The following is a 17,276-nucleotide window of genomic DNA, read 5'->3' as shown; positions in this document are numbered from 1 at the left end:
TTTTGTACTTGTCATAAAGATGTCAATAACTTTTATTACACTGGCGAATCTTTTTTTTGATAAGATTGTCATCAATAATCTCTTTGACCTTAACTTAAGTGTCACCATTTGAACTTGTCATAAAGATGTCATAAGCTAAAATGTTTAGTGACGGTCAGTACCATGGTGATTTACAGACACCTGATGGATCAGTTAAATAGTTTCCTTGTCGCTAAAGTAGGGTAACTGCTATTTGCTTAACTGTAGCTAATATTAGCTAATTAGTTCAGTTAGCTGTGGAGCTACCCCCAGGCTGACTCAGCCACAGGTTGTCAAGAGCCCACAGAAATATGAACCCATGATGAAATCCAACTCCAAATAATTTAACTGTAACAGCGGGCTGTCTCATATATGCACACACACATGCAAACACAATATCACCTGACACTGTCACCTGCTTGCGCTTTTGGCTTCTTTTAATTAATTAAAAGCAGTTTATGATGATAATTTGCCATATTTTCTAAGCTGATCTCCTGCCTTTTACCTGTCTGTCCCCGAGTTCTGTTTCAGATAATTTTCTGCCTGCTGTACTTGTAGGCTTCTTGGGTTCTGTGCAAATACACTAACTATTTGTCCTTTGTATTTGTGCTCTCTCAGATACCTACCTGAGTGACACAGTCCCACTGTATGGGTGGTAACTGCAAAAAAAAAACAAAAAAAACAAAAAAACAAAAAAACACATTTAACATGAAGCCAAAGCGATTTTAACTGGAGCTGTCTAATTTTTCTACAAACAAAAACATATACCATCAAAATAATTCCAAAGTTTAAATTTGAGACTTAACTTACTGGCCACTCACTTTGATGTCTGTCATGGAGAGGGTTGTTAAAAGCCATGTTGGTGTGGGCATGCTTATATAGGGCATCTTGTTTGCTATCACCATATTTCATTGTGCTTTCTGTAATCAGTATGGCAGTGTGGCAATGAGATTAATGTGTGATACGATGTTATAAGAGTATGTGTGGTAAACCGGGGAGAGGAATGCATATTTTCTGGAAAAGAGCCATAGTCAGCAAATGGCTGTTGAAGATTCATTGCCAGATTAAGCTTTAACTATCCCTCACTAGAATCTAGTAAACTATCCTGCAAAACTGTCTGAACCAGAGCTTACTTCATTTGGATGTTTGTGTTTCTGTGTCTTCTAGAATTGTGTCCAGTCTAGTGTCTTCTTAATTGGTGAGGATTTTCTGATTTTCTGATTGTGTTTCATATGATTGTAAACAGAAAGTCTTGTGTTGTGGACTGTTAGTTGGACAAAATAAGATGTCCCTTGTTAGTTTTCTCCTGAAAGACAATGCCACACATGAGGACCATTACTTCAGATCACTGTACTGTGGGAAAAGAGCCAATGAATGTAGCCAAAACAAAATAACTTAGGCTACAAATTAAACCAAGTGGAACTAGGAACATCTGTCCAGTCATACGCAATAATCAGCCTGTAGAAAAGGTAGAACATTTTGATCAGACCCTAACCTTTAATGAGAACACACAGAGAATTTTTAAGAGAATGAGTCAGCCATTGAGGAACGTTTCCATTAGCCAACACATATTTGAAAGGGCATACAGGACCCTGGTTGATAGCATTTTCTCATTTGTCATAACACTTTGGTTTGGCAACTTGAATGCAAAGAGCAAAAATAAGCTCTCCAAAATTGTGAATCAATCCGTAATGTACAGTTTTATTTGTTATGTTTATTCATTTAGTTAGATGAATCTCAGATTTACAGAGATGTTGCTTGACAAAGTTACATACCTCATATATGTATATGTATGTATATATATGTATGTGTGTACTAGGCCTATATTGCTCCTATTTTTCATTATTTCCATTTATTTTTATTTTATATACTAAGGTATTCTGTGGCAACATGCTGCAAATATATTAATACATAATACATTTTTCTTGTGTTCTTTCACACAACTAAGTAAAAATGCAAACAAAAGGCTTCATTATTCCAAGGGACATACATTAGGGGAGACTTCAGTATATTTTCTTGTAAGGGATCCTTTGCTGAGGAGAAACTGATAACCTCTGTTCTCTGCCATGGTCACTTCCAAAAAAGCACTGATGAAGAGTGGTAGTGATGCTACCTGCACATGTTTATCTGCAGCACAAAGTACAGCAGATGACTCCATTCATTCATGATGACGAATGACGAATACCAAACCTCTCTACGTCATCAGCGCGCGTCTGCTGTGCAGCTCGCGCCATTCCTACAAGCGTGTGTTTCCATCTCCCATTACAACATTACCACTGGCAGAGCTTCAGCTCCACTGTTAGAACCATAGATTCTGTTTTTCTACCGTCAGTCTTGTAGGTGAGTCTGGTTTTATGTTTCTCCGTTGAGACGTTTGCTTGAGGAAAAACGTTATTTAGCACGAGGGACATTGTCGGCCCCTGGTTTCGTATTGTATAAGTTTAGCTTGCTGGCTAACCCAAAGTTAGCTTTGCTGTTTGGGGTAGCAGTGCACGATTTGTCGCATGTTTCATTAGTGAATGGGCGGATGTCTGATGTTCATTACACATGACACACAGAGAGAGCCACTAAAGCGATCTGTCCTGGACGACGAAAGTCAGTTTTTAATCAAAATAATGTAAATATGATGGAGCAACGTTGCTACTTCCCTCCGACCCCTTACCATTGAGCTTGTTTTGGTTCTCTCAGCGCTTCAAAGATAAACTATCCCACCCCACAGCCACGTTTCTTACCAAATGTGATTGTGTCATGATGTTGAAATGTTGATCATAAGAACGTTTCTATGCAGTGACAGAGGCCCGTGCACGCACACAGCTGTATACTATCACAGGGCCAGGCAGAGGATATAACCTGGATTCAGTCAAATTAATCGTAGCCGCATTGTCCATAACGTTTCAGTTATTAGACCTGACGGTGTCAGTGTTTATTAAGGTTAGAAGGTAAAGTCATATTGCCGCTAGATCAAATGTTCACTCACCCAGCATTTGACAAGTTAGCTAACGTTAGCAGAAGAGGCCATTGCATATGCAAAACAGCAGCCCGTTAGCTCTGGCTGGATAAGACCCCCTGTATACAGTGGTGACTTGAGAGGTTCGTCCTCACAAGAGTAACAGGTGTAACCTGTTATGAAATCTGCATATTTGCTCTGCAAATCGTCAAAAAAGCTTCTTGTGTTTTTTTTTTTTTTTTTTTTTTGCAGACGTGGTTCATTCCTGACCATACCTAAGTCTGTTAGGGGAATTACAGGTGCACAGGTGTGACATGTTGGGCTTTTATTAGACAGTACACTCTATATAAAAGACTTTTTCACATTTTCATAATTTTTCACAATAGAAAAAGTAGCTGGATTCCATCTGGATGCTTTGTTTTCAAGGTCCTGATATTGTGCATGCTGGTTCATGGTCACCCTGTCATGGCTTACTGGGACACTTGACTAGAACTGGGGCCATCTGTAATGTTATTATAAACACATGTGCTTCTCCTGAAATGACATGTTTAAAGGTCTGCAGTATAAGATGATGTGATGTTGCAGATCTAGTGGGCTGCTAGAGAAGAACTACTATTGACCACATTTCAACTGTGTATAGATTAGGAATGAAACAACAGTAGGTAAACTGACAAGATTCTTGACAGTTAGTATTATCATTTCAACTTCAAATCAATGTAGTATATGTGTTTGATTACTTTGCTTAGAAAAAAACACAGTAAATACTGTCGACCACTAACCAAAGTTAGCAACAATTGCCCACATGCAGGTGCAGTATGCAACATGGGTTTGTTTTGCATCATTGAAAACATTTACGTTGCAATGGACATTATGCTATTTCAGATTGTTGTGGGGATTTAAATATAAAACTTTGTGACGTGATTTCAGTGTCTCTGTCAGTACTTTGTGAATGTTTTCAGTAGATTTTAACAAACTGCAATACTGATAACCATGACCATTGTGGTCACTCTAATCATGATATTAAATTTTCATACCGTTTCATCTCTAGTATAGATGTTGTTGTTGTTGATGGTGATTATGTTGTTGTTGCAAATATGGCTATAAGTAGGGATGCACAGATACCACTTTTTTTCAGACCAAGTACAAGTACTTACATTTGGATACTTGCCAATACTGAGTACAGATATGAGTACTTAATAATACCATTAAAGTTCTTACAGTAACTTTAAAAACACGTTTTATTTTCATCAGGTATGAGTGTGGTGCCATGTGTGCAACAGTTTTGTTTACCCTTCTGTGAACCTCAAAGAGTGAAGTTGGATGTACTGTGCTGTCAGGCTGTTTTAGTGATGATTAATAGGAGCATAAAGAAGAATACACAAAGAGACGTTGTTGCCTTCTTATTACCAAGGAAAGAGGGTTACAGACTGGTATTTTGTCTTCGTCTTCGCATTAATTAGTCGAGGCATTCAACTAGTTTAAGCCCACTGGGACTTATTGGACAGCAGCTGGCTGCAGTCCACAGGTGCACTCGGTGAGGTTGTTTCAGTTTTGCATGGACTTACACGGAATTGTATGGACAGAAGTTCCTGCAGTCATTAATGGATGATGTCCCTCGCTGATAATGACGACATGACCAAGAAAGGAGGGTAGGCATCAGCCAATGCCTTGAACTCTGCACCATGTTGTCTAGTGGCTACTTTTCATGTTGTAGTATCAGGCATGGGGTATCGGAGTAGTTTTATGAGAATGAGTATGTGAGGAGAGTGTTGGACCGATGCGTGATGCTAGTATCCTAGCTATAAATGATGCGTGGACTTAAGTTAAAAATGTGGGCACTGCTGTTGATCTGTGAATTGGGTAGACTGAGTCATAGAAATTAACATTTTGATTAGCAGTGGATGGGTTGTGAGTGGGATAGAGGGTGAAGCATCTCTGCATTAAAAGAGATACTGTTTGTGCATTTATGCATGAGGTACAGCAGGATAACTTAATCGATTATGTAAATCTCCCAACATGTCATCAGGAGCAGTCAGGATCTAATGCCAGTTAATAATCTCTGTTCTTCTACACATTCAGAAGGTCGCACACACCCAGTCCAGATTCATACAGTGAAATTGTTGACGAAAAAAAGATCTGTCCTCCTCATTAACGATATTCCAGCTGCAGTGTCTGTCAAAATAATTGCAATATGCTTTATTGCTTTATTTTACCAGCTATTTCATGTATAGAAGAACACAGGCCCCATGTAGCCAGTTATAGATGATAATATCACAATGTAAAAATATTACCATTGCTCACGCTGAGGCATAGTTGACAGTTATTACTGAGAATGTTTATTTGTAGGGTCTTGGTTTTCAGTATTATCCGATTTTGATCATATTTGGGGTATGACATTTACATGGGACACAGCTTTCTGATTGTTTGCACCATTGCAAGCATCAGTCTTCAGCTGCTTCACATCTAGCCTCTCTCTGTCATTTCTGCACCAGACGAGTTTCCCCAGCAGTTGAGGATAAACACAGTTTGGTCTCAGGCTGTCTGGACTCTGCTGCGGTTATACCTCTCTCTACTGGATTTATCCATCTGATCATCAGTAATGCAAGATGAGAGTTACATGCAGATCATGATTGCATCATATGTTATTTTTGTTTCAGTGACTAACTGCTGTGTAACTTGATGATGCATCTACACACATCTTAAAAACAGACTTCAAAACCTGGAGTAGGTATTTACATACCACAGTATCTTGGCTTCTATTAAGGTAATACACTCCAGAAAGCATATGCTGGCATCTCAACCAGGATGTGATAATTGCATAAACAAAATGACCCCATAACAAGGGCACCTCATCCTACCGAAGTACAAGTCTGTGTTCTGTTATGTTTGCAGGTACGATCAAATACTTAGAACAAACAAATCCTTTCCTTATAGATTTGTCACTGAATTAATGATTCATGGCCTGTTTATTAAAACAATCAGTCTCTGTTACGTGACAAGTGTGGCCAAAGCGCTGCTACTGTATTAGAGAGGGTCCTAATGCACAAACTATTTACACAAGCTCACGATGGATCAAGGTGCTGAATATTTGTTTCTGGGCTGTAGATGGCAGCCTTGGTCAGGATTTTTCTCTGCTCTCTTATAGAAACGTACTTAATGAAAGCTCACCACCACCACACTACCTCTACTGGTCTCACAGATAACAATTTCTACAGACATTTGGTTGCTCAGGAGAATTTATTGTTTACTTGGTCATTTTAGGAAAAGTGAAAACACAAGTCTGTTTTAACAGCGTTTGGATCTTGAATGAACTGCTTTTTATAGCTCCTTACTGCAGTATCGTGACATGATTAGTTCAGAGACATAAATGTTTTACTTTTGTAGTTTTCTCATTTTTTCTATCTCATACTTGTCAGATATTCTCAGAACGTTTTGGGAATGCGCTCAAAGCTGCAAGCAAAGAAGTTGGAAATGTTTTGTAGTGGAAAGAAATACAAAAAACATTTGTTATCCTATTATTGACAAACTCGCCTGGAAATGTTAAAATGTGACGTGATGAGGAAGGATTCGTGATCACAAAGTAGGTCTAGTTAGGCAAGGGTTGTTATTCTATGTGAGAATCCCTTATTTTAGGCACAGAGGTGACTCACTCAGGTACTTCCTTTGAAACTGAAAAACACCTTTGGACCTGTGAAGCTGGGGTGCTTGAGTACTATCTGGGACGTAGAAAAGCTCTTTGTGTGGTAGAGATGACTGTCAGTGTCTTTACCAGGTGTGCTGTTGTTTATTCAGAAGGATTTGTTTCCTTCTCGCTATGTTTGACAGTGATTTCAGAGCTGCTTGATCTATAATAAAATGGGGGAGAAAGGGATAAAGCCAGACAAAGCAAAAAAAAAAGACTATTTCTTGTTCTGACATTTTTTTGTAGATGTAATTTGACTGCCTCGGCTTTCAGTTGATGTTTTATTATGCTGTTTTTCCTTACGGTGAAAAAATGTTTTTTTCCCCTCAACTCAGCCAGAACTTTTCACAACAAGAGCAATGAAACTCTTCTCTTTTCTGTGTCTTCCTGCCCCCCACCCCCCTTATTTCCCTACAGATATATCCAGCTATGGATATGGACGGTGCCAGTTCAGTGGTGCTGCAGGCCTTAACCCACGCTACGAGTCAGGACACAGCTGTGCTGAAGCCTGCGGAGGAGCAGCTTCGACAGTGGGAGACCCAGCCAGGCTTCTACTCTGTCCTTCTGGTGAGGGATGATATCAAATAATTGGAACAGATCTGCTAAAGTGAAAACTATTAAAACTTTAATGAATGGAAATATTAATGAATGTGGTGTTCTTTACAGAAAATCAGGGCAGTTTTAGGTGTGTGCTATTGGTGCACTGTAGTTTTTTTACTTAAGTTCTGACTTTGTGGGTCAGTTACTAATAGGAAAGGAATATTTTTCAATCTGCATAGCAATAACATATTGAGAGGTTTTATATTCTGTTCATGTATGACAATTCATCCAGGTAATTTTTCGAGGGCTGGTTCCGACTTAAGATTTTCTTAGTCAGCTAGTAGTTGCTAGTTCAAGTCATTAGTTAGCTAGTCTTGCACTTTTATGATAATAATGAATAAGTATAACTTATTCACTGTCAAACACCACTATGACCTGAAACGTGGATGCTCCATCGAGCAGCTTTATTAGACATGCTCAGGCATGTTTGAGCCACCAGAGCCAGAGGACGGTGACAGGATGGTATTTAGTTTTCTTCTGTGTCGTGTTGTTGGAACTGAAATAAGCTGAAGTGGACTGCTTGGCTGATATGGACAAAGAATTGAGGACTACACAGTTCTCAGTCTTTTAACATAATTTCAGCAGCTATTTTCTAACATGTATATATACATGTACAATGTGTTTAGAAGAAAAACTTTAGACTTTAAAGAAATATACAGATCGTCATTTAATAGATTTATTAGACTTCATTCGCAGACAGACTTCATTGTTTTAAAGTCTAAAATCAATGGTGGTGAAAAAATCAAAAAAATTCAGTTTGGTGTTCAGTCATCTTCTCTGGCCTTGATATACATACACACACATACACACACTCACACACACACACACACACACACACACACACACACACACACACACACACACACACAGACACACATAAATATTTTGACTGTTTCAACTGAACTTAAATGAAAAGATGGATTTCAGTTTCATCTTTGTGCCTTTAGTCGACAAATTGACCCAGAATGTGCTCTCCCTAGCCAGGCATAAAACCCCCTTCTATTCTCAGGAAAATATATTATTTTCTATATTCTTGTCAAAATATACTGTGTAAAATAACACAATGTCCTGTTTCTGTCAAAGTATGTCCTAGACGATGCATTTTCCAATAAAAATATTGTGGCCTGTGCAGCATTTCATTTGTCTGACTTGTCTGGCTTGCCATCTAATCTTTACACAGCATCTACAATTTAGAATAAACAGTACAAGCGGCGAGATGTAAGTCAGTCGTATTGTGATGCCTGCTCTCAGGTCAAGTTAGGATATAAACTGTAACTGAAGCCGACCTTAAGTATCACTGCAAGAGATTCCAAGCAAACTGTGAGATCTGTTAACATAGAAAACCATCGTTATTTTTAAATGTGAATTAAAGTGTTGCCTGTTTAACAGGAATGATAAAAAAATCCAACAATGCAATAAAGAGTAATCTGATATCAGGATTTGGCATTTAGATTTGCCGTTGTTCTTAAACTTTCACACTTATCAGTCGAGCCAGACTGATTGACCTGATGTGGACCTATGACAGAGAGAGATATGTCGTATTGGTATATATGTTAACTGATATGCACTGTCTGGAAAACTTTTAAACAGAACATAATGCAGAAAACCGTGCTTTGGGTGATTTAGATTTGGCACAAGGCAGAACATTTATGAGGACAATTTGTAAATGCTGAGAAGCTATGCTTCTTCTTTTGCAACCTGCCCCCAATTGACTGCAATATTCAATTGTCAACAATTGAATGATACTGAATAATTTTGTTTATTTAGATATTTATTTGATTTTTATTTATTGTTTATTTTCTTAGTTCATTTCTACAATTGGCTGACAATATATTAAATTATTCAACATGTTAAATATTTTAATAAAGTAATTTGTTTAAGAAAAGAGTCCTCTGGGTACCTTTGCATAGTCAAATTGCTGAACAGTCCACATAGAAAAGATTTATGTTCATTCCAGCTCAAAATTCACTATATCAGTAATCAGTGAATTTTTTCCCTTTAAAATTGATATCAGTTTCAAATATTCCGTATTGGTTGGGCCTTACTTATCAACATGGTCAACAGTGATGCACAGTTCAAAGAGGATATTAAGGTACTTAAAGCTACAACAAGGAGTTCATAATGAAATCTCAAATTAGTACTGATGCCTTTATATGACTTATGTCAGCAAACAGGACCATCAGTGAGGTGAATTATTTCTATATAGTTGTTTTAATGCCTGCTGCTGGGTCAGATTCTTTTTGAAATTAGATGAAACAATTAAGAGCATTTTCCTTAGTTCTTTATTTTAGATTTATTTCTTTGTTTTATGTTTAATGTTGTGGCAGTGGAAACACTACTGTTTGTGTCCACAGTGGCCTCCAAAATAAACACAGTGTCAGAGTTCCTTGTTGTAGCTGTAGAGACCCTTACTGCACAACTGCTGCAATTTGAGTCATCACAGGCCTGACTATATTATGTTGCACTATCAATATTTTTTTGCCATTGCTGTGTCCCGTTAACGTGGTTCATATATTTCTGTCAGAATGGCAGAAGGTGGGACACTTGCCTTGATTTTTATGTGGGAATGGCCTGCAGACTCTGACAAAACTCCTCTTGAAGATCAACTATGTCTCTTAGTTAAGTTTTATTGGAGACACAAAATTGTGTTTATGCTTCATTTTATGTAGCTGCCATGGTCCATATCAGTTAATTCAACAGTGCACAGTGTGCTCTGTCTCATTTAATTAAGGAGAATTATGTTTGTATATCACTACAAAGATTTTGCAGGAGGACAGCACCAATAAATCAAATGTCTGCCAGGCCAGTTATGCATCTATTAAAAGTTTGGTGGCAGTGGGCAGATATTTACTTGCAGATTCAAGTCAATAGTTACACTGTGCAGCCCTGCTAATGGTCTTCTGTTCCCTTGATACAACTGAGGGATGTTTTTAAACCATTTTTTAAACTCATGTTTGTTCCTCCATCTCATAAACCTGAAAACACAGGAGCCAAGATTCTAATCTCTGATATTGCTGTGCTGCTCTCTTTGGAGCTCCTGTCTTTGCATTGAATAGGAGATGACTTTGAGAATTCTGTGACACTTCTCAGCCAGGTCTTCTAGGATTATGGCTACATTATGACTCAGAAATGTTTGCCCTTATGAGAAATGAAACTGTATTAGTGTGTACAACTTATGACACTCTAGATCAGAAAGACAACATTCCCTGTGTTTTAATGGAGCTGATCCTTAAGTCTTGCTTAATGGCATCACAGGTCTGTGCCATTATTCTTCAGTTAATGTGCCTCCCCATGTCCGTCCCATCCCATTTTTGTGGAAGCAATATCTCAAGAATTCCTTGACAGAATTTCATCAAATTTGGGCCCAATGTCCACTTTGACTCGAGAATGAAGTGATTAGAGTTTGAAGGTCAAAGGATAAGGTCACTGTCATCTCATGTCCATCCCATTCTTGTGCATGTAATGTCTCAAGAATGCTTGACGGAATTTCCTCAAATTTGGTATCAATGTCCACTTTGGCTTGAGTATTAAATTATTAGAATTTGGAGGTCAAACTAACCTCACAAAACATGTTTTTGGCTATAACACATAATTCATGTGCTAATCATGACAAACTCACACAAATACGAGTATCTAGTAGGATAAAGTCATAATGTGAGTCATAGTTGTTTATCTGCTGTCGAATCTGGGCTGTCTCACATCATTAACTGAGTCAGTCTTTAAATTGCCCGGTATTACTCTTACTGAGTTTACAAAAGCAATGTTAGCTAAGAATATTTGTTTTTTTTATTCTTCCCATAGAATATCTTCAATAACCACATGCTGGATGTGAACGTCAGGTGGCTGGCTGTGCTCTACTTCAAAAATGGCATTGACAGATACTGGAGGAGAGTAGCGCCTCAGTAAGTGCCTGCTTGTCTCTTGTTCTCTATTGCTGTCGCTCGCACCAGCCTTGCTCTCTTTCCATCGTTGTCTTCTTCTTTCCTCCACTGCTCATCTTTATTCTGTCCCTCATTGTCTCATTCGCTCTTACTCTATGTTTTTTCATCCGTCTTAATCACTCTTTTTGTTAGATTTGTAGTTGCATTTTTTCTGTTTTTTTCTCCTCATTGTCTCATTTTCCCCATTGTCTTCTCTTTTACCAGTTACAGCTTACGTCTGTAGTTCTTTCTCGACGACTTTTCACAGCCTTTCTTTCTTTTTTTGTTCATCCTGTCATTGTGCTCTGATTTTATACTCAGTTTATTCTTTTGTGTCTCTTTTTGTCTGGTGCCAGATCGGCTTTGAGCCTTACAGTCTGTCTTTGGGTACCTGACTAGCTGGCTTTTGTTAGATTTGAATTGAACATTTGCTCTTAAATTCGCAGGACAGTGGTTGGCCGGAGGTAATCAGTTCTGCCTCAGCACTCTGTGGCCACTCTTTGACCACTTCAAATTATTGCTGTTCTCTTCTTTCTAAAGTTTTCTCCCCTAACTGAAGTTGTTTCACTCTTGTCAGTAGTTCAGCAAACTGCCAGAGTGCTGTGCAAGGGGTTCTGGCCCTTTGGGTTATTTATTTGAATACCTTTGGTCCATTGTCATTAATCCAGGAGCTGGATACTGCGTGGGACAGCACACTGCATGTGGTGTCACTATACAAAGCATAGGCCTCATCACATAGCATTCTTATTCTGTTGCTTATTATCAGTGTGATTTACAGTAATTACATCTGTTTTAACCATAAGAAAACAAGAATCTAACATACTGCAGTATTCTTAAAATACTCAGAAGGGCATGATGAGTCCATTATTTTCCCCTGATTTCTTTGTAAAACCAGCCAAATGTAGATGAAATGATGTCCTCGGAAATTACAAGTGCAATGTTGTGGACACTGGCTCACTGGCGTGGCTGACTGAGTCACTTAAGTGTAATGGAGCCATCATTAATGTTATTAGTTCCACCTTTGCGTTTTCTGCTGTTACAAGTCAAAAGGTCTGCTGTGAAAAAGGTCAATTGCTTTTTCATAACTTGGAAAGCTCCTGGTCATGCCTTTTTTTATTAATACTACCCAGGACTGTACACAGGCCTGCCAGTTGTCCATAAAATGCAAGAATTTTGACATTGGAATTTATTTTAATGTGATTCATGTAAAGAAGAAAACTAAAACTTACTTAATTTACTTATTTGCTGATTGTTTCAATATGGGTTATATACTCTAACACATAACTTCCTTCACTTGATCTGTAAAGAATTATCTCGTCTTTACACTCAGGACATCCTTGCCAGGTTTGGGAGACAGATCTCTTGTCTTTTCTTTTTAGTTTCCTCCTCTCTCCGCAAATCCCCTTCATCCATTTTAGGGTCTTAGCTTACGACAGTGCATTACCGAGTTTAACAGAAAAACCCTTCACTGTTTTGGGTGGTTTTTCCACCTACCTGTATATAACTGAAGGTATCTTAGGAAATGTGAAAAACTATAGTACTTAATGCCAGAATAATTTTTTTAAATGTACGTCACACACATGAAATATTAGTGAAACAGAGGAAGGCAGTGTTCTCTGCAAGTGCTGTCTCCTGGTGGATTAGACAGTCAGTGCCAGAATTACCCAGACACATTTTCTGTCAGTAGCGGGGTGATAAATGGTTGGAGCAAATGGATATTTTTGATTTGTGTTGCATTAATTATCAGTTCAGAAAGGTACACAGGTTTTGGCCAGGTTAAAAATACACTAATTAAAACTCACATTGTTGAAAGTCGTGGGTCATTGAGGTTGAGTAATCATAATAAACATAAATTGTCTGTCTGCAGTCAGCCAAAGGGCTAGTATCTAACTAATAGATTTCACTGTGAAACCTCCCCAGTTGATTACTTACAAAGAAGAAAATTATATTGTATATTATGCATTTTCTAAAATTTTATGCTGCATTATCTAAGGCCAACTTTTAGTGAATTTTGGAGAGATCTACAGAAACAAAGAGATAAAGTGATGTAAAATAATCTAAATAATTTGAATGTGAGTTTTGGCTGGTTTCTTTCCCCTAGTCTGAAAGAACACATCTCAAAATTGCCCAGTGCCTGGACAAACAATGTTTTTGCTTCTAGCATCTTAGCCTCACCTATAGTCTAATGCCGTTGTTTTCAAACTGAGAAGCCTGCCTCCCCGAGGTGGTGTGGGAGAGTTGCAGGGGGGGTAATTGGAGGCAAAGATACCACATGAGGTGAAAGGGACATGCTGGTGTTCTAGATGCAACCGCAAGTTAGTCATTGCAACTTTGCTTGCTTTAAAAATACTAACACAACCAGAATGAATGCCCTGCAACTGAGGATTTCTGAATGCCATGTGCAATGGGGCATTGAGGCAGTGTGCAATTTTTTTGGACATGCTGATTTAATTGAATTCTTTTGTGAGTGTATATTGTGGCAAGGGGATACACCTTGACTTTTGACTGTGAGGTGTCTCCTTGACGTTGAGTCAGTCTCTTTTGCAAAGGGAGTGTGCCATAGTTTGAGATTTGAATGTGTTTTGTTAATGTGTCATGCATACAAACACGCCCAGCCCACACAGGCTTACGAGACACCACAAGTTTATATAAGCCGGGTCCAGAATGCATCCATTTGCATAATTCTGTCAAAAGGCTGACAAGCATGCTCATTCCTGTTTGCTGAGATGCCTTTTCCTTGGAAGGGGTTTAAATACTTCTCATTGCATTGCTCAGAATGGCCTGGAAAAAAAGTGGCTGTAAATGTATGTTACGGAATAAAACCAAAATGCATCTCGCAAAAGTAATGGTCTATTTGAAAAAAAAAAGAAATAAACCATAAAGTTGGCACTACCTGCTTTGTGAGTAGCTATAGGCTGTATTTTCAAAGATTTGCCAAAATAACCTGCCTGAGCAAGCCGAAGTGGAAATGAATAGCAGGAAAATAATACAGTCCTGCTTTGAGAACCTCACCGTGGCTACCTGCAGTGAAAGGGGTTTTCTCACCAAATCTGCCTTTTTTTTTAAACTGTCAATTGAAAGAAATTCTTTAAAATCCTGGCTCAGGTGATCAAAAACATTTAGACAACCTAAAACTCATACAAAACTCAAAGGAACTCTCTTTTAAAACGATTAAAGTGCCTTTATTGTCATGACATGATCATGCTAGACCTTCAAAAAGTTGAGACAACCTGCCTTGGATTAAAATGAAACGTAATAATGTGCAGTTGTATTCCTATCTCAACTGTGGCTGAACTGAAATAAGATGACAGGCAAAAAAAATTGGGATTTTGCTGTTTTCTGCCTCTTGTGTCAAGATGGCTTTACTGCCTATGACTCATCTTTGTGCCCATCATGATTTTCTTTTTATCCCCCAGTCATCAGATGGTTCCTTTTGCTTACAAAACAAGGCTCAGGAACATACTTGCTTATGTTAATATATCTTTTAATCTCCCATCCATATCTCTTTAAAGCTTGCCTCACTCCCAGATTCCCAAAATATGTGTGTTGTAAATCTTGTTTCACTAATTCACACTAACCCCCCCGAGTAATTTGTCTTCTACTCATATCTCTTCTCTCTCTGCCCAAGGTTACTGTGTGATTCATTCCTCACATCAAACACTCCCACTCCATCTAGCTTCAGCAGCAGTTCAAGTAGACAAAAGGGGGTAGATTAGGGTAAAAACAGTTTTTTTTGCAGATTCACGCTGTCACTGTTTTGCACACACCCCCCTACTCATTTTGTAAAAACTTCCACTTGTGTTGCAGACTGCAAGATGTGAGCTGGAGAACAGGAGGTTTATCCAAAGCTTACTGATTAAATCAGGCAGCTGGCGAGTCCTGCACTATAGTTTGTTATACAGAGATTTAATTGATCCCATAACAACTTGGCACTTGATGTCATATTCATATCTTCACCATATTAAATCTGGAGGTTTGCATGTCCAGAATTTGAAATGAAATTATAAGGAGTCTCTCAGGATATGAGCAGGATTCAGCTATGCCAGGGTGACTGGCACCCTGTCATCATAATGTGACATGATAACCAAGTAGCACTGTCTCCCTGCAGTAAGAAGGTCTAGGTTTCAAAACTGGCTGCTGTTGTTTTTTCTGAAGAATTTGCATGTGTCTTCCTGCATTCTTATGTAGTTCTCTCGCTCTGTGTCATTCAGTCTCATTTGTTCTGTCTCCGTTTGTGGAAATAAAATCTTAAATTTGTGTAATAAAGCTTCCCTGAGTGGTGCACAACTGAATAAACTGTGCTAAATAGTCAGACAGGCAATGCATGAACGATGTGTTTTTACTGGTATCTGTCATATATAGATTATGTAAAACAGCAACATGTTTCATCAGGGTAATTAGTAAAACATGTCCTCCTTAACTGCACATATTTATTTTTATGCTGTTTTTGTGTTGATTTTTCCAGACATTGTGTTACATTTGCTGTTTTTCACTCTTTCTTGACCCCCTCACTGCATCTCAGCATCTTTCTTGTTGGTTTGTTCACAGTGCTCTATCAGAAGAGGAGAAGACGTCATTGCGCGCTGGTCTCATTACAAACTTCAATGAGCCTGTTAATCAGGTTAGTTGAAAAAAATGGGATGTACTGTGAAAATTTAAATTGAAAATATCGGTTTTGCATGTTATAGTCCATTTCACATATAATTAACTTTTTTATTGCTCTATTTCATTGCAGTGATTGCATAATGGTGTGAAAACAGGATTGCATGAGTTTTAAATTTGCTTGAAATGGGTCATCCATCATAATGAACACATATCTGCAATTGTTGCTGTCAGAGTTACATTAATGTTCAGTTAATTTTTTTATGCTTAAAATATTTTGCCCCACTCTCTATCCTTAGATCTCTGTGTGGTAATGTAATTGTAAGTGTAAATTGACATTAAAAGTATGCATTGCAACTTGCAACAAAACAATAATTGACATGGCAAATACGTGATAAATTACCTGCTGTCAGAAAGTTCCAAGCTGCTGTTTCATTAACATACTTCAGTGGGTGGCTGGAAGGTAGAGAGAACACAGACAAAATCAAATGTTTTGTGAAAGGACAGAGTCTAGAATTTGTAGTAATTTGGCTGAAACATGCAAGTCCACTCCGCTATAATTATGCCTGCTTTGATGTCAAACCATATTGAATACTGGTCCGTGTTTCTTTGTGTAATTTGATCAAGTAGACTCTATAAAAAGACTTTGACCAGATTTTATTTCTTACATCGTCTCCTTGTGCTTTCAAGAAATGAAGTGCAAGGAAAAAAAAAGTCTTTTTAGAAGCCCAGTTCTCATTAAGGAAGTGTTGTGAAGGCAGCTGCGTTTTCAACACTGCCAATGTATTTCAACCACCTGTTGACATCAAAACTGTTGTGATTTTTCTGATGGCTTCTAGACTTAGTTAGATCAGACCATCTGTTCCATCCAAACAAACAGATCTCATCACAGACAAAGAGGGAAGCGAGATTTGCAGATTGTATTCTTGTCTTTAGAAGATAAAACGCTGTAACTTAGGCAAAATCACTGTACTCTTATTACTTCCAGAGGAGGTCAATAGTGATTATGGTAAGAAATGTACTGTGGAGTACCACTGACACATTATGTCCCTGTAGGAAAGAAGATTTTCCACAAGGAAAGTAATAAAAGCTTGTTACCCAACAATGGCACTAAGAGTGTTGTTACATCATATTCAGAACCACAATTATGTGTGTGGTTTCATAGTGTAGAGGTGTGTTTTTGTAATGATATGAGTTTTTCATCCCACACCATCCTGTTCAGTCTTGTTTGATGCCCAAGCAGTGACACAAATATCGGACAAAGTGGGTCCCAGCACCTTCAAATACATCAGCAATTTCAGATGTAATGACAATGTTGGCTTTAAGGAATTTGAACTTTGGTCTTAACTCAATCAGGCTGAAATGGCATTGGAATGACACTCTTGACTTAAGAGTGAAATAACTGCATTGATAGAGATTATTGCCAGACCAAAACTAATGACATGCCTTCAATAACCTTTAAATTTATTTAACTGAGCTTTTGTGATGACTTTGAACTTTGAATCTG

At 38.1% G+C, this 17,276-nt stretch overlaps 1 protein-coding gene across 1 annotated transcript in view; it reads left to right on the top strand.

The window, feature by feature from the left end:
• Nucleotides 1–2,221: 2,221 nt before the first annotated feature.
• ipo11 (importin 11) overlaps nucleotides 2,222–17,276 on the top strand; it is a 154,182-nt gene continuing 139,127 nt past the window's right edge. Inside the window, exons 1-4 of the mRNA XM_084728700.1 lie at nucleotides 2,222–2,358; nucleotides 7,065–7,214; nucleotides 11,049–11,149; nucleotides 15,716–15,788. Coding sequence (XP_084584826.1) covers nucleotides 7,077–7,214; nucleotides 11,049–11,149; nucleotides 15,716–15,788 — 312 coding nt within the window. The 5' untranslated portion in view covers nucleotides 2,222–2,358; nucleotides 7,065–7,076. The remainder of the gene's footprint in view (nucleotides 2,359–7,064; nucleotides 7,215–11,048; nucleotides 11,150–15,715; nucleotides 15,789–17,276) is intronic.

The sequence above is a fragment of the Lutjanus erythropterus genome, chromosome 10 (assembly GCF_056507025.1).
Source record: "Lutjanus erythropterus isolate fLutEry1 chromosome 10, fLutEry1.hap2, whole genome shotgun sequence".
Lineage (NCBI taxonomy): Eukaryota > Metazoa > Chordata > Actinopteri > Lutjaniformes > Lutjanidae > Lutjanus > Lutjanus erythropterus.
Note: the sequence above shows the minus strand (reverse complement) of the source record. Positions and strands in the feature narration are given on the sequence as shown.